This window comes from Chaetodon auriga, chromosome 9 (assembly GCF_051107435.1).
Source record: "Chaetodon auriga isolate fChaAug3 chromosome 9, fChaAug3.hap1, whole genome shotgun sequence".
Classification (NCBI taxonomy): Eukaryota; Metazoa; Chordata; class Actinopteri; order Chaetodontiformes; family Chaetodontidae; genus Chaetodon; species Chaetodon auriga.
The window spans coordinates 8,682,319-8,699,872 of NC_135082.1; the positions used below are offsets into that span (position 1 = coordinate 8,682,319).

The 17,554-nt window shown below is 43.1% G+C and overlaps 2 protein-coding genes across 7 annotated transcripts in view; one reads left to right on the forward strand and one right to left on the reverse strand.

Moving 5' to 3' along the window:
* Positions 1 to 328: 328 nt before the first annotated feature.
* Positions 329 to 5,608, forward strand: pdgfrl (platelet-derived growth factor receptor-like). Its single transcript, XM_076738892.1, has 6 exons — positions 329 to 566; positions 1,357 to 1,630; positions 1,716 to 1,867; positions 3,266 to 3,559; positions 4,081 to 4,217; positions 5,257 to 5,608. Exons 1-6 carry the CDS (start codon positions 512 to 514, stop codon positions 5,443 to 5,445), a joined length of 1,101 nt encoding a protein of 366 aa, XP_076595007.1. The 5' UTR covers positions 329 to 511; the 3' UTR covers positions 5,446 to 5,608.
* Positions 5,609 to 6,572: 964 nt separating this feature from the next.
* The window catches only part of mtus1a (microtubule associated tumor suppressor 1a), a 29,221-nt gene continuing 18,239 nt past the window's right edge, over positions 6,573 to 17,554 (reverse strand). For 5 of the 6 annotated variants that reach the window (XM_076738887.1, XM_076738886.1, XM_076738888.1 and 2 more), the window contains 8 exons: positions 14,411 to 14,477; positions 11,411 to 11,625; positions 10,462 to 10,567; positions 10,190 to 10,263; positions 9,980 to 10,075; positions 9,110 to 9,226; positions 8,907 to 9,004; positions 6,573 to 7,834 (listed from right to left, as the gene is read on the reverse strand). In XM_076738887.1, coding sequence (XP_076595002.1) covers positions 7,606 to 7,834; positions 8,907 to 9,004; positions 9,110 to 9,226; positions 9,980 to 10,075; positions 10,190 to 10,263; positions 10,462 to 10,567; positions 11,411 to 11,625; positions 14,411 to 14,477 — 1,002 coding nt within the window. In that variant the 3' untranslated portion in view covers positions 6,573 to 7,605. Of the gene's footprint in view, positions 7,835 to 8,906; positions 9,005 to 9,109; positions 9,227 to 9,979; positions 10,076 to 10,189; positions 10,264 to 10,461; positions 10,568 to 11,410; positions 11,626 to 14,410; positions 14,478 to 15,217; positions 15,419 to 17,554 lie in introns of those variants that run through there. The other variant, XM_076738891.1, reaches the window with a different exon arrangement.

Consider the following 17,554-nt stretch of genomic DNA (forward strand, 5'->3'; position numbering starts at 1 on the left):
ACTGATGAAGTGGCATTACAGAAACAGGGCACATTTAAATAGCTGGACCTTAGTGGGTATGACTGGATGTATTCCTGGACAGAAGTCTTTCATAAAACAATACTTACGTATTCATACAAACACTGAAAGAGGTATTTAGTCAGGAGGAATGATCAAAGACCAAAAACTGTTTGAATGTGCATGTGGTGTATGTAAGTAGTGTTTTTAGTGTGGACCCCTCCTTTGAAAAGCATTACGACTCAGCCTCCATCAGAGGGCTCCAGAGTACATGTTTCTGCTCATCAGGTCTGAGGAGAGGGAGTAAACAGAGGGGCTCTGAACTTATTTTCCCTTTTCCTCTCAGTCTGTGAGGAGGATGGAGCTGGAAATCTAAACAGAGTAGCTGGAGCCTGCAGAGTTCCAGCGAAGCTCTGAGCCTGACCTCCTCTCCTTCTGAGCCCCTCACCAAGCCTTCCCTGGTCTGCCTGGCCCCGCAGAGCTGTCGCCCCTCTGACCACCCTGTCAGAACACCATGAAGCTCTGGGTTGTGCTTTGCCTGGCACTGCTCTGGGTGGAGCTCCATAATGGTGAGTAAAGTCTGCATCTCCACATATGTGTCTTAGATTTATGTGTAAAGCAAAGTGACTGTTAATTTCATCATGGGAACTTGGAGTGTAACCTGGGAGTAGTGGGAGGATTAGATAATCTGAGGTTGTGTAAATATTGGCTGTGGGTGTAGAATGGGAGGTGGATTCACAAAGAAGTAACTGTTATTCACACATGGCAAAGACAAACATTTTATTCATTTGTCAGTGAAACTGTCTTTCTTCAGGCACACACTGCAAACAATCTGCTATATATGAGTTTCTATAATGCATGTGGATGGTCAAAGTTTGCATACTGGAAGAGTTGCGTGAGTTTTTGCAAAGCATTTCTGCAGACCAACTCAAACCAGCTGCATTTGAGGCATGCAACAGGCGTTTCTAATTAACTGGCCTTTACTGCTGACCTTTCCTCGGAGTTCTTGTTAATGCTGCACTGAAGAATAGAACAACAAACTCCACAAAGTCTGCAGGCTGATCATTTTGTTCTTGTCTTTAATGGTTTATGCGTTCTGTGCCCACTGAGACATACGGCTGAAAGAGAGGCTGGGTTCTGGACATTCTGTGCCAGTAATAAGGATTTCATGCTTCCTGTTCAGCTGTTGTCACAGCTGGGGGAAACACAAAGAGTAGCACTACAGATGAGCATACACCGGTCTGGCTGTTTCTGTGAAGCCCGGTATGGTTACAGATGATTTTGTGACTTGTCTTTGTTATCTTTATTGTCTTTGCTCCCTCCTTTTACCCTCCTTCCTCTGTGCCTCTGTGCATCCAGGTGCCTGCCAACAAGTCAAGCGGAGAAAAGACATAGGAGAGAACCGCATCCGGCCAGGAGGGAAACGAGTGAAGATAAGACACCCCAAACTAAAGGACGGAGGAGGGAAAGGCCAGTCCCTGTTGACCCAGGTTTTAGATAAGGGACGCTTTGTGCGCCTGGGCCACAGCACAACTCTGACTCCTGGGAAGAGCATAGAGCTGCGCTGCAAAGGCAACTCTATCGGATGGTCATACCCAACCTACCTGGACACCTTCAACGACTCACGCCTCAGGTGTTGGAAGCAGAAATCAGCTGTTTGTGCTTGCTATGAGTTGATGTGAATGTGATTGTCTTATATTTTTGTTTCCTGCCTCCAGCATCAAGCAGAGTGACAAGTACAGTCAGCTGATCCTGACATCGCCCTCTGCTGCTGACACGGGGCCCTACAGCTGCTGGGTGATCGTGTGTGACGGCACAGAGTGTGAGAAGGACCACGAACGCACCTATGTCTCCTACATCTACTTCACAGGTGGTTCAATAGCATACAGAGCACACTGCACCTTACAGCTGCATTTCTGAAATGAGCAATAAGATTTACAAAGAGTACATGTTGTCACATATGACTTATATGGTTAAACATTGATTATAATATTTGGAATATTTAGAAATGCTTTATTATCAATGATGAGATCAGTAAAGGCATTATAGTGCATAAGTAGAAACAATCTTTTTGGTTGCCAGGTTGAGAGTCCACACGCAAGTGAAGCTTTTCTTTGAGTCTTTGTTTGCCTCTGCTGGCAATGCTCATTTTATATGAGCTAATCAATGTCTGGATCTACGGACTATGTAACCTGAAAGGTGTTTTAGTGAGGAAGCCTTAAAGCTGCAGTAGGTAACTTGTATAAAAGTATTTTTTGTCATATTTGCTAAAACTGTCCCTGTGCCCAGACAGCAGTACATGAAACATGTCATTTGTGGAAAAAAAACAGTGATGTGGAACTTGTCTTGCTCTCTTCTCCATCTTACCTACTGCAGCTTTAAAGGATTATCACCTGATAATACAGTTCCTCTCAGGTCTGTAGACAGTTTTAGTGTCTTTCAGTGAGTTGTTTTGGTTTTACGGCCCACGACTTTACTGCTGTGGTTCAGTCTCACAGCTCTCGTCAGCCTTGAATGCAGTCACAGCAGCAGCTCTTTTCAGCTAAAATAAAGCTCTGACAAACCAACTGCACGCTACCGGCTTAAACAGCAGAGAAGATCAGTGACTGGCTGTGATAGTGGAGCGGTCAATACCTCACAGCCAGATATTTCACTCACGAGTTGCTGGAGACCAAAACAAAGCTAAAAGAAGAATGAATATAATATATATTTGTCAAGAGGCCAGAATCATGAACCCAAATGAATGATGATGATGATGATGATGATGATGATGATGATGATGATGATGATGATACTCCTTGTCTGCTGAATCTGTAAATAGGCAATTTTTGGCTACATGTTCACATATGAGCTTTATGGTGTTCATGTGCCAGTGTTGCATTTAGAGTTTTCTTCTGGCCCGAGGTGGCCAGAAAATGAATTTTTTTTTTTTTTTTTATATTTTATTAGCAATCAAGACATAAACATAATTCATTTTAAAAGCTTTTGGCCTTGGTGCTCTGACGACTTTATTAACCATGCATAATATCATTAGTGACAATTTAAACCCCTCATGTTTTACTGAAAAGCGATACAGTGACTCATAATGAATGAGCTGGTGAGGGTTTAATGTCTTCCTCATAAATACACAGCTGTCCATCAAACACTTAATCTTTACAATAGGATGACCTGTCTCCGTTTGTGTACCAGTGTCCTAGAGGACATCTGCACCTTGTTTGCAGTGAAATTCACCGACTGTTTGATGCCACACATCTGTCCCTTTGAACAGACAAAGACAACCTCTTCGTCCCTTCTGCCATCCACTTTGAGATCGTGTACCTGCGCCCAGACAAGCCTGCTGTGGTGCCCTGCCGTGTGACTGACCCGCAGGCCAAGGTGTCCCTGCACAGAGAAGTGCCTCCGGAGGAGCTCACGGCCAACGGGACACAGGTGACCTATGAGCCCAACAAGGGGTTCATCCTGCACAACCCCAGCCCGGAGCATCAGGGGGTCTTCTACTGCAAGGCTGTGACCAAGGGCACCCCTCAGATCTCCACGAAGTACCAGCTGCTCTATGTGGAGGGTAGGGATGCAGCAATCACACAACATTCCAACATGGTGATACACAGAAACATATGGTGGTGCTGCTCCAAGTGCAGGACCAGCAGCCATTTTCTGATGCATTTTACTGTCAAACATAGTGCTCGTCACCTTATTGATTAAAAGTGCCAAGAACCACCGTGAGAGGTGTTTCCACCATCATGAATTGCTGATTACTTCACTTCATCAGCTTCCAGGAAAAGGCTTTCAAAAGAATCCTCACTCTTCACTGCTGAGCTCAGTTAATGTGGGCGCTTGCCAACTGAAGTCTCGATTGATGAAATGGAAATTGTGTGTGGTTTAGGAAAAATCAAGCTCCCGTGGCATGTTCGACTGGCAGATGGCGAGGAATAGAGTTTGGACTGAAGACGGTGGTTTAACTGTTTAAATACAGCTATGCTATCATCTATTAATGGCACCACACACACACTTTTCATGAAGTTATTGTGGATAGTGCACATAAATAGATGGTAATTCATATTGTTTACTGCCTCTTGCTGACAGTTCCTAGTGGGCCACCATTTGTGAGCCTTGAAGCCTATCCAGAGTCTGTGAGAGGAGGCGACAACATCAATGTGACCTGCACGGTGCTGGGGGAGCCAGAGGTGGACGTGAGCTTCACCTGGTCTTATCCTGGTCAGGTGAGAGGAAGACTGGGCTTAAAGCCAAAAGTCAAACCTGATTCAGGACGAGAGTTAACTTGTGTTTAATAATAGCAGTGGAGCTGTAGTACCCACAGCAATCATTGAAAATAAATGAGGTATTCGACACATACAGCAGTATTCTGACAGCAGACCTATGGAGATAAAATGATAATTAAATGTACCAATTGCTAATTAAGTCTCAGAATTGTTAATGGTAATTGTTTGATAATAGTAATAATAAAATTCTATAATATTTTCATTCTTCTGTCTTTAAATAAAGAAAGAAATGAATTGATTTGCAAAATCATTTTTAAAAGGCATACAGATTCTCTGTTATTCCATGTATTTATTTATTTAATATTATTCAGAGGGAAAATAATGGAATATGGTACAATGTGAGGATCTTGTGAATCCATTTAAAGACAATAATGAAATCATTAAGTGCCATATTTAATGATAATTTTAGATTAAGGATTGATTGATTAATGATTAATAGATTAATTTTTAAGGAGTTTTTTTGGCATCATGTCATGCAATGTATCACATTATAAAATAAAAAGGCTCTATAGAGACATTCTGTATAGAATTTCATGTAGCTGTTTTATATCTCAATATAAAACAATAATTGAGGATGCGGTAACCAGCCACAGCAAGGTGCTGTCCTGCTCCAGGCTTTGAATGCTTGGAAACATTACTTTGACACAAAAACGTTTGATTGCCTCATGAAAACTTAGATCTACTCCTTCTCACTCATTGAAAAATCTATGAACATACGCATAGTTTTCAACTCAAAGGTTGAACTGCTGGATACAAGATGTCTCCTACTTCCCTGAGAAGTCCAGTGCATGTGCACGGGAGGTTTCATGTTTCCACGTCACACGGTGACCTCACAGAATCCTGCTGGTGCACGTGTAGAGCTGAGATTTAAAGAGAGCACAGAGAAACTTTCCCCCTTCAGAAAACTAATGTGAAAATGAACTCCACACACATCAGTCTGCACGGAGAAGCTCACAATCATGTTTGCTTTATTGTGTAGGACCACCGTCCGGTTCACATCCAGTCTTCCTGGAGGCTGGTTAACAGAGGCATGGGCCACACCACGCGGGTCTCCCAGAGCGTCATGACGGTAGAAGACATGGAAACCATCGACTTTGGGAACTATGTCTGTAAAGCCAAGAACCAGCATGGTGAGACAAGTGTGACAACCAACATCATCTCCAAATAGCCCCAGAGGAGCTGTGGCCATGTTTGATGTGACTGTGTTGATGAGATATAACTGTAACACACCAACCAGTGAGAGCAGATGAAATTGACATGTATATACATAAAAATGGGTGTATTTTTAGATTGCAGATTGTGGTAACATAATAAAGATTTGCTACATCTTTTGTTGACTTAATTTTCAAAAGTGGAACCACAACTGTGTAAAAGGTTAATGTAAAAATGCAAAAAGCCACCAGCCAAACACGTTCTAAGTGCAGAGGATTCTTTTTGCAGCAGGACAATGAGCCTAAACTATCTGAAGTGCAATGAGGTTTCCTACAGTCACCAGACCTCAAATCCACAGAACATCTCTGGGAACATCTAATAAGAGGAAAAACCATTTCATAACATGCCTCATGAGATGCTCCTCAAAGCCTGCAAAAAGCTGCTGAATTAATGCTAAAGAGAAAGCTGTAATTAAGGCAATTACTACATTTATCAAATACTGAGATTTTAATTTTGAAATAAATGCTGGCTTTAAAATTGTATTAACAAATGAAACAAGAGTTCTGGGTGGTGGAATCAGGCCTTTTTGTCAGGCACGACACCCGACTGCTGTCAGCCCTAGCACTCTGTTGTGTTGGACACCTAATCTAACATCACTGACTAATCATACTTGGCCTTTATACTGCATTTAAATGACATCATGATGCTGGAAAAGAGAGCAGCAGCCATCAGAGACTTGCTCTGGTTTTGTGGCATGTTGTGAAGAGGTTGAAGTGTGGTTTAAAGCTGAGCTGTGTGCCAGGCTGACGTCCTAATGCACTCCGTATGTGGAATGTGATCTGCAGGCCCAGAACTCATTTTGGTCCAATGCAACACTTGCTGCAGTTTCCACTTTGCTGAATAGTTGCTGGTTGTTTTGATTCTGAAATATACTTTAGCTAAGCATGCGGATGTTTGTGGTTGAGAAAGACATTTGTCTCAACAGTCCCAAGGCTGGACGGATACCTGCTGCATTCAAATTTTCCACTCCAGGAAAAACGTCCCTGTGACATACCTCTTAAAGGTAACTGTAAGTAGAGTTCCATCTGCTGCCATCAAGTCAAAATGTGAAGATCACAGCCATAAAGCTTGACTTTGACATAGCAGGTTTAATACAAGACTTTATTAATTTCATCATTTAAACAGGGCCAACACACCAATGATATCAGTTCCACAGAAAAATACTTTGAGACATTTCCAAGAGGCCAGATGTTTGACGTGTACAAGCACTCTAAAGCTTCATCTGCTCAACTCTCTGCAAAGATCCCGACTTTAAAGCTGTATTGGGTGAGTCCAGTGAGGGGTGATTAACAAGACTCAAACACATGCACAAAGACTTGGATTGGTCCCATGGTCAAACAACAAGCAAATGTGAAAAACAAAACATGTTTGAGGCCACAGATGATACAGAAACTGCCAAACCAGACGTTAAAAATCCCAACCTTTTAAAAAAAAACAATCACAAAAGGTAACCTCAAAGAAAGTCAGAACATAGATGGAGACATGGACAGCCCTGGTGTACTGACAGATGGATGTTAACAATATGAAAACCTGTCACTCTTCTGCAGGTAGATGTGAGAAATGGTGCCAAGCAACTCCGTATTTAATGCATATTTCAAACACAATGTGCTGGGCGGAGGGACAGTGTCATCTGTATTCATAGCTATTCTGAATTCAGACTTTGCATGGCTGTGGCCTCCAGAGATGCACAGAAACCCTCTGTAGGGCTGTATCTGCATACGTGCTGACATATGTATGCGTGTTTTTTTCTTTTTTTTTTTTTTTTACTGCATGTACTGTACATGTGTGCGTGCAGGGAAGATGAGCCTACAGTACAAGTACAAGTAACAAAAATAGTGTTTCATTACATAGAAGTCCTGAGATTTCCTTTTCCCCATCCATACTATCAAACATGAAAGGCAAAGAACAAGGTGACCCTGCTTATGAAGTGCTTCTGTGCAACTTTTTTTATTTTTTCCTCCACCGTGTATAGCGTCTCTGTACAGAAAAAGTCAGAGTTCATCCAATCCGGAAGGAGCCAAGGTCAGGCTAAACGAAGAGGAAACAAACATGGCTCTAAATTCCAGGGGGATAACTCCAAAGAAAGGGTCTGCTTCCTGGAAGCAGGGGTCCAGCGTTATCTGGGTGACACAGGAGGGCTGGAGAACAGGCCCGAGCTGCGAGGTGACTGGAGGCTGAAGGACTGGGAGGGGGGGGTGGAAGTGGGGGAGACCTTGCGGGGGCTACTCAAGTCTCCATTATGGAGCTTCCACAGCAGCTCCTCGTTCTCCATCGACAAACGCTTGTTCACCTTGGACTCCTTCTGAAGGGATTCCTGCAGCACTGCCTGCTCTGTCGACAGCTGTCTGTAATACATCAACACACCAGGCAAGTTAGAAAAGAGTTCACAGACATGATCCAGAGCTCCCGCCTACAAATACAATTCACTCCAATTCACAAAGTTTTGAAGTGGAGTCCAATTTGCCATTGTTTTGTGTCTGATCACCATTATCTATGTGGTGAAGTGTAACACATGCTGAAATGACAGCTGACGACAACAGAGAGAGCAGCGAAGGTAAGACTGGCTGACACAGAGTGAGGCAAAAGACTAAATACCCCCAATCAGCTTCATTTCAATCAGGAGACTCGAAGAGAGTGAACAATAATTTTATCAAAACATGCTCAATAATGATGATAGATGTGAAAAGTCTTTGGTGACTGGACTCCATCGTGACACCCCTTATGAAAATGCTTCAGTTACCACCAACTCTCTGAAGATGATAATAATTTGAACTCAAATGCATGTGGCTATTAGCTCTGGTGTTTGTGAATTGAACTTCTTTTGCAATGAGGCCCATTTGTATGGAAAGGGCTCAATTTTGCACAAAATTACCTCATTGCAGTATGTGCAAATAGCACTGGAGCATCGAGATGACATTTGCTTGGCAGCACAGTTTGGGGTGCATTTCACAGTTTGCATGTGCTTTGAAAATCACACACTTTTGTCTTATTTCTGCATGTTTAGAGGCTGTAAAAGCTGTGCAGTCACCCCTCTGACTTCCAAAGTTCTCAGTCCTATACAAGATAAGACCCTTTAAAAACAGGTCACAGTTATAGTTTCAGGTTTTAAAAAGGTAGCAAATTTTAAGTGCTGTAGTTTTAGCGAACATTACTCAAAGTAGAGTAAATAGTGTATTTGTTGGGGAATTACTTCCAGCTGCTAATGGTGCATGTGCTGTTTAGCCAGCACCAGGTACAGAGCCCATATTCACCGTAAGAAGGGAACATGTCACCCAGTGCAACAGTGTGGCTCACTGATGAACAGTTTTAGATCATGATGGCAGTCTATGGCACAGAGAAGGATGAACTTAACTGAATGCAGTCATTCAGAGGTTCACTGAGTCACAAGCAGTATGAGTTCAAGAGGTGAACTCTTACCTTGACAGTGCAGCATGTTTATCCATACGGGCTGTGAGGTCCTCATTCAGCTGCTGCACCCTCTTAAGGCTCTCATCCAACTGCACATTTTTCTCTTTCTGGAAAGAAAAAAAATCAGAACAGTTGAATGATGCATGTTGTTTTTTTGATAGTTTTGCTCGTCATGATGCCCAGCAATCATTTTCAGCTGCCTCAGGTCTCACCAGTTTGTCGATCTCCATCAGCTTCTTTTCCTGCTGGTGGAGCTGTTCGTTCTTGATTTCCAGCACCACTTTGAGGCTCTCCAGCTCCTGCTCCAGATACAGGGTGTGGGAGTCCTTCTGCAGGGACAAATAAACAGTGCCAAATGTTCAGGGACTGGTAAAGACTTCACAAATGAGTACAGCCAGCCTTGTGCACGTGATATGGCCATAAATCCAGAAGCACACAACAGAGGGCGCCATGCACCTCTTACACAGTATCCACTGCTCTGGGCTCATAGGGGCAATGAAACAAAAAGCAGACAACGAAATAAAAACAACAAACAGGCAAATAATGTATTGTGCATGAAGGCAGTGTTTAAACCGCTCCTAGTCAATCTATAATATTGAGCTATTGCTCTTGCTAATGCTATTCCTATTATTTATCTATTAATGGCACATGTGAAGTGGCAGGGTAATGTGAGGTAGTTACCCTAATTACTCCACTGTGCCAAAATGGAAAATGCTGAGTACATGTAGCAGCCACTTAACACTGATGAGGAATGGCAGCCTCACTGTACAGCAGCACTCTGGGAAAATTAAAATCTACACTGTGCAGAGAGGGAGGACAGAACTGAAGCTAACACATAGAGAGAAGAGCAGAGCAGAACTCCACTCCTGTTCACACCACTTTATGTAGTAAAGAACAGTTTGGTTAAATGACCTCTTAAAGATGTGATATTTTAAGAAAACGAGTACTGATTTCTGTTTTTCTGGGCAATTTATCTTTCTGGTAATCATTATCCACCTTTTATGCTTACAGGCAAGCACCACTGGAGTCATGAGATGTTGTGGAGCTCTGCTATAAAAAGCACACAGATAGAGTAAGTGTACCTGACTCATTTCGACCAGCTCCTTCCTCCTGTTCTCCTCTGCAGTTAGCTTCTCAATTAGGGCTTTGTTCTCTGCAGTCAGCGCTTCAATCTGTCCCTGTGGACGTACATGAAGTCACTGAGTTAAGGTTTTACATATTGGGTCATCAATCCACAAATCATGCCTTGGTTTGTGTGAATTTCTTTGATTTAAGAAAAAAGTCAAACTTACAGATAGAGCAGCTTCTGCATCTTTCAAAGTTTTGTCCAAAGACTGCAGCTCCTGATTGTGGACTTTGCTGAGCTCTGAAGAGTTTACAGGTTTTATGTTATCAGAAACAGTTCAGAAAAGTACAAACAAACACCCCCCCCCCCCCCCCCCCCCCCCCATGTAGAACATAATGAAAATACAAGTTACAGAACAAATTCTCAACTTGATCCAGTTTTAAATAAACCCAGAGAATGGATACGGTTATATAATTTGGCCCAGCCCGGCTCACTCACCTTCCAGTGACATTTCATACTGCTGTTTAACACACTGCAGCTGTTCTGTATGGCTGTTCTCTAATTCCAGCTTCATGGCTTCATGATCGGCTTTCAGTTCTTCCATCTTTAAAAAGAACACGGGACAGACTTCGTGTTGAACCACAGCATTACTATGCACTGCATTGTATGAACATGTTTTTCAGTCATCTTAAAAATGTATCGCATCAAGGATTACTATGACACCATACTGACGAAGAACAGTCCACCCTCCACTGGTGTCCGAGCCTTCACAGAGAACAGCTTTCCAAAAATGTACTTAATATTAGAAGGAGGATACTCCATACAAAAGTACACTTGGTGGCCACTATATTTGGTACACCTGTAAAATCTAATGCAATGTAATCCAGTCGCTCCACCATGACATCGACTTTCATGATGTCCTATGTCTTTTTGACACTGTTGTAGAGAGTTAATCTAATAATACGTTTAAGCATTGAGGTCATATTTATGGGCGGTGTTGTTGTACTGGACTGCATTATATTCAGAGGTGTTTGAGGACAAATATCAGAAACATATATAGCGTATAGTATAGCGCTTTTCTAGTCCACGACAACTCCAAATGCTTTCACAACACAAGTCTGCATTCACCCACTCACACAATACATTCATACAATGGTAGCTAGGCCACCTGCTCACACACCGACGGCACAGCATCAGGAGCAATTTGGGGTTCAGTATCTACGAGTCAGCCAGGGATTGAACCACCAACCTTCTGACCTTCACAGCTACCCCAATATAATGTAGCCCTTCCAACAATAGGCACAGAGTTGAATGTACACCTTTCTGATAATGTACACAATAACTTGGTAAAGATAGACAGTATGCCAGAGCTGCTACACTGAGTTGCAGATATACCTAATAAAGAGGCCACTGAGTGTAAATCTCCACACATAATTAAAGGGTAAACCTGCTGTTGCATGAGAGTCTTGCACTTGTCCGCCTCCTCCTGGTAGGTGAGGTGGACCTTGTCCCACTCAGCCTGGTAGAAGGTCTGCAGTCTCTGCTCCAGCTCGGCCAGGTCCTTCTGGTGCTGCTCCTGCAGTTCCTGCAGTGCATCCTCCAGTGCAACACGCAGCTCATCCTTCTCCTTCTCCAGACGCTCGGACGAATGGACGGAGCAAACTGGAAATAAAAACAGAAAAGCTACAATTTTTCTTTCTTGGTAAAACGACGACAGGACATTTGAATGATGTTCAAAAACTGCATGCAGCTGTGCAGACTGTAATATTCATTAAAACAGGGCAGAGGAAAAATTGTATTAGTAACTGCTTGTGTAATAAATGTGGTATGTCCACTGAGGAACCTCTGTGTAGCAACGCTCTCCCTTGATGTCAATGTGTGACACTGAATGTGCTCCAAAAAGGAATGGAAAAACTGACTTTCAAGGGGAGGTTCCTCCTGCACTTGACTGCATATGCCAACTACCCTGCAGTCATTTATAGCCAGATGAAGATATGGCAACAAGTCTCTAAATTTATTCACAGTATCTTGAAATCAGTAACATAGGTAACAGATTTCTCAAGTCAAGCTGTTCTCTCCTTCCTCCCACAGCTGGTAATTTGCTTTTTTAAGTTGAGCAATTGGTGGATTTTGTTTTTGTTCTGTAAACCAGCATCTTGATTTCCCAACTGTTTCCAACACCAAGTGTTTATATCTGCTCTGGAGTGGGTGACAGTGACCAACCCAATGACATGTCTTGTGCTTGTGCACACACACGCACACACACACAGCAGATACTCAGCAGCTCATATGAAGCTCATCTCACTAGTAAAGTCACTCTGATGGTGCACAGTTAGAAAGAACGTCTGCCAGTGTTAGCAGGTGTTCCTTCAAATACATGATACGACAATAAACCACAACTATTCAGAACTTGAAACTAAGCATAACTTCAACAGTGGGCATAAAATAACACTCAACCCAGATGTTGCCCTTCTATGCTACATGCTACATTTTCCTGTTTGTTGCCCCCACAAACCACCAGGACACAGTAAAGGTATATGTATTATTCTCTAATAAAAGTCATCCTACAAATACATGTATAGCCTACTCTAAACCACAGACTTATTGACCACAGAGTAATGCTATCATGGATACCAAAAAGGTGTCATAAAAGGCTCTTTTTAGCATCTTTTGCACATATGAAGGTTACCCCTTTTAATCACAAGGACCTCATGCTGCGTGTCTCCATCTTATCACAATGTGAAGAGCCATTGTGGTCTGGATGTAAATGAAGTCCCAGAGTTTGTGTGTTTGCAGACACTGAGCTATATTATGAAGGAGCACTGCAGTGCATGAGCAGGAAGTTTCACCTAACCAAGAGTAGAATAACGACAGCAGAGCCAAGAACAGAGGCCAAGCTAACATAGGGACTATCTATCAGGCTTTGGCATGCACAGCTCAACAAATGGAGGCCAGCACTCCACAACCATGTGTAACAGAGATCTGGTCATATGAGCCTTTCTAGTCTAAATCCACCTCACAAAAAAACACCTCATGGCTCATATGTGGGAGGAGGGCCAAGGAAAGCTAAAGTTAGCTGTATTTTGGCCCTCAGTCAGCCGGCTGTTGTGGTTTGAAAGTGTTACAGATAATGCAGATGCTGAAAAATGCAGATCCCTCTAAGATGGAATTTTGCGTGTGAGGAATGATAACAAAGGGGGTGTGGTTGGATCACAATTTTGGCTGAGGCCCAAGACCGTAATTTATTGCTGTCTGAGGGGTGAGATCAGTGTGGAAGCAGGCAGGGACACAGTCTGAGAGAGAAATAGACTAAAAACAGACGAATACCTCTGGACTTCCAAACATCTTCTACACAATATATTCCAAAAGCTCCATCTGAGATCAGTGTAGGTCTCACGTCCTGCCTGATGTGAAGAATGTGTTAAAGTACAGACACACCAGCGCTCAGCATATAAGAGCAGTCATGTGGAAGTCCCGAGGCTGTGAGGGAGGGTCGGAGCCACAACATTACTGCTGCCTTTAAAGAGAGGCGAAAGCTGACGTGACGTGTGTTTGAGTGTGAGTGTGTGTGTGTGTGTGTGTGTGTGTGTGTGTGAGCGTGTGTGAACGTGTGTTTGAGAGTGCACATGCTGGTATGTGTAAGGCTACTTGGTGTGACAGCACTTAGGCTGGACATTAAACATGGGCCATTGTGCCAAAACCTTGACAAGGCCTCAGGTGGTGTGGCATTCCACCACTGGGAGCCCTTCCCTTGTGTGGGGTCAGAGGTCAACCTGCCACTCCCCGGGGAAAGAGCTGACACCACTCTACACGGCAATGCTCAAACCCATGCATGCCTCAACAAATAGGTATCTGATTTTCAGCAGCAAACAAAGCAGTTAAACAAGAGGAGAAGAACCACAGGGGCTATCTGTGTGGTGGGCAAAAGCAAACCAGAGTCAGACCTCTCATGCATACAGAAACAGTAATATCAAATTCATGACCAGTTCCATCTAATAAGGAAAGCAAATCCCAATAGCTCAAACCACTTCAGGCACAGCATCGAACTATTTCATTATCATTAAATAAAGATTACATTGTTTATCAAATAAACTGAACTGCATGACTGTCAGTCCAGAGGAATTTATGCGTCGTAAGGGGTGAATCAGTTCATCAACGTATAATAACATCAGCTATAAACGTCATAAGGCACCAGTGACTCAGATCAATAACTGCATTAGATCCCAGCAACAACATACGTGAATCAAGTAAACAACTTCAAAAAAATTTAAAAAGGAAAAACCCTATCGCCCTCATTAACGATCCCAACATGATCCACATTTCCTGGGTTATCATCCGAACTAGACAATCAACAGGCCAAAAACCCATCACAGTGTGTACCAGGAATGTGTACTTACTGATAACAACTTTAAACACAGCTGGTGTGTGACCAAGGTGACTAACTTACCCAGCTCTCCTCGAAGGTTGACTAGCTCCTGGGACAGATCCCTGCACTGCCTTGTGGCTTCATCACGCTGCAGAGAGAGAGACAGACAGACAGAGAGAGGAAAAAAAAAGTAAACAGTCATGCACATGCTCATGTGAAGATTGAGTATTTGATTTGACACAGCAACCAGCTTACATCACAAGATCACAAATGAGCAATGCCAGCATTATGAATTTGAAGGGTTATTCACTGGAAGGAGTTCTGTCAGGGCAACACCCTGACACATAACCATCTGGGGTTTTTCCTTCCAGCACATTGTTTTTGACGACCAAACATAAATACATTAACAGCTCAACAGCTAACAAAGTTAAAAAAAAAAGAAAAAAAAAAGCTGTCGGCATAGGGGAGGGGGGATCAAGGAAAACTTGGCTTTCAACTCATGTTTTCAGCCTTAGCACATGCCTTCTGTCAGCCTAACTCCTTTACTTCTCCCTTTCTGACTGTGTTTTGCAGAGGAGAGGGGGCAGTGCTGTAGCTGCAGTGCTCCTCCAGACTTCCAACTGACGCATAGATGATCCCAAAACTGTTTCTCTCTGATTTACCACCTTTCTCTAACTACGCTGACTCACATGAACAACCTGACGCGCAAAACAGTACATCACACAGCCTGAATAATTCAATTATTGAGACAAAATAACCAAGTAAGAGAAGCCAAACGTCACTTCACTGATCAGTTTACAAAAACAAATAGAGTCCACTCTGTCCTGCTGTACCCCAGATCTGCATCTATTCCTCACTGCAGACCAGAACAATGTAGAAGCCAGTTACCCTCTCTGCAGTGCAGGGAGCACTAAGGCACGCTCTGCTGCCAGAACAGCCCATGATCCAGCCTCAGCCTGAGGCTTGGGTGCCAGAGTCCCCCCCCAGGCTATGGAGACCCAGTACTCCAGGACAAACAGTGGTCCAGGTGGACGCACCACCTCTGCGCACCTCCTCCCAGACTGCTCTGACTACATCTGAGGCAGGACTGAAAAAGCCGCTTCACTGGCTGTGGTGAGTGACTGCAGAGTGCATTACCGTATTACACCTAAAAAAAAAAACAAAAGGGGCAGGCTACATTGAGCAAGAGCAGCCTCCTCACCAGGGAGGGGAGGTCACTTTAAGACAGCACTGAAGGCGGTCAGAATGGAGCAAACAGATAAATTGTACAGAGCTGCCTGACATCAGGCTGATGGAGCAGGACGTGATGCTGTGCAGTGACCTTCCCTGGGGATACATTGAGAGGCTTCATTACCACCATCCCCCACCTCTCATCCAAAGCTATTGTACATTAAATCATCCCCTCACCCCTCTGCACCATTACCTTAAAACCTGCTGCATGGCTACAGGCTTCATCAATCTCTCCATTACATGATGATATCATGCTGAGACAGATCACATTGCCAGCTTCTGTGTGAGCACGGGTCTTTACAGTTAACATATAGAAGTAAAAAATGATATGTCACTTGTTGACTTATGACCAAATGTCCTTGGTAATTATACCTCAGAGTACATTAGAAACAGCACATCTGAACCGGTAACGGTCACTGAAGAAGCATTGTGTAGTAAATGCTCTCCATGGAAACATACACTGATTAATCACAGGCATTTGTTTAATGTTTAATCAGAAATCATTCGGTACTGAGCAAAGTAACGGCCACCATGCTGCCCTGTGCACAAAGATTTTCTTGAATAAAACCTCAATTTTGTCAAGATACTTTTATTCTAATTACAGACGTCTATGTTTGGCTGTGCACATTTGTGTCATTTTATCTAGATTCTTACTTGGTAAAGCCAATGTAACCAAGACACATCTAGCCGGGTGCAAAGAAGAGACATGTCCCCAGTGTATATCAATATGATACTATGTCAGGTGTAGAATAACACTTGATGGTAGACTAAGATCAATGACTACTTGCTTCCGATCAAGTTACAATTTCCTGGGAGGACTGAATTTCGCAAAGCAAGGTGAGATTGTGAATCATTTTTCTGGTTATTTGGGAATGTGCTTGCAATCCTGCACTGAAACTAAACTCATGTCACAGCATTTTCTCTTTGAGAAAAGGTATGTCAAACCAGGGCCAGGGCTGATGCACTCTATCCAAACAAATGAGATAAAGTAATCAGTCCTTTGCTTGGTTTTTGGCTGCTGTTCGTAACCATATCATCAAGTCAACAGCTGGGACATTCTCACACTCTGATGGTAAAGACCCGTCTCCTATTCTTGGTCACTGGGAACACTTGGTGAAACAGTTGTTAGTAGACAGTTTTCGAATTTCATTTTGCTTTCCCAACTTTTTTGAATCAGGGATGTAGTAGTGGCGAAAAGAAGCAGGACATGCTGCAGATACAGCTGAGTCACTGAGGCCAAGAGCTGCCTTTGTATCAGAGGAACAAACATGTTGTGTTTTTAATATTTGTTGATGTAATCAGTTTCACAATCCTGCCACCCAAACAGAGGGATGAGTCAGACCTCAGTGACAAGAGATCACATACTGTGCCTTAAATACCAGCTGTCACGTTACATGGGCAATCATCTGACAGCCCAGCTTTGTTTTGTATGACTGCATGTGTCCAACAGTCAATACTCTGCACACTGTTCTCAAAAGTAAGTTACTTACTTACTTACTACTGGCTTTCTGATGCCTGGAATGTGCACTCAAGTTACAACAGGCAAATGTGTTCCCAAGATGGCTCCTAAACAGGATAAGTAAATGCCAAAATAACTTAGACACTTGACTGCTTAATCAGAATACCTAGATTTTTTCACCTCTTTCATTTCGGGGCAGTGCAACTGACAGCAGAGATTAAGAAACAACAGAGTTCACTGAAGCTCACCGAGGCTAAAATTGGACCGATATGAACTCTGTTACTGCTGCAAGTATCCAGAACACTCCCACAAGGGATCTGTCTGGTGTCAAACTCTGGAGTGAGGCGGCAGTAAAGGGACTTGCTGTAATCTAGGCCGAAGGAAATGAATGCATGAGTGGCTTTCTGTGTTATGACTGAGAGAAGCAGTGGATTAATTTTCTGAAACAGTTCTCTCGTCAATGAACATCCCTGAGTTTCTTGTCCGCACGTTTCATGTTCGAAGTTAAGTTTCTCCTTGAGTACAATCTCCTCACA

Coding starts and splice junctions, on each gene's coding strand:
- pdgfrl (XM_076738892.1), top strand. CDS start 512: ATGAAGCTCTGGGTTGTGCTTTGCCTGGCACTGCTCTGGGTGGAGCTC. Junction 1,631..1,715: donor TTCAACGACTCACGCCTCAG/GTGTTGGAAGCA, acceptor TCCTGCCTCCAG/CATCAAGCAGAGTGACAAGT. Junction 3,560..4,080: donor CCAGCTGCTCTATGTGGAGG/GTAGGGATGCAG, acceptor TCTTGCTGACAG/TTCCTAGTGGGCCACCATTT.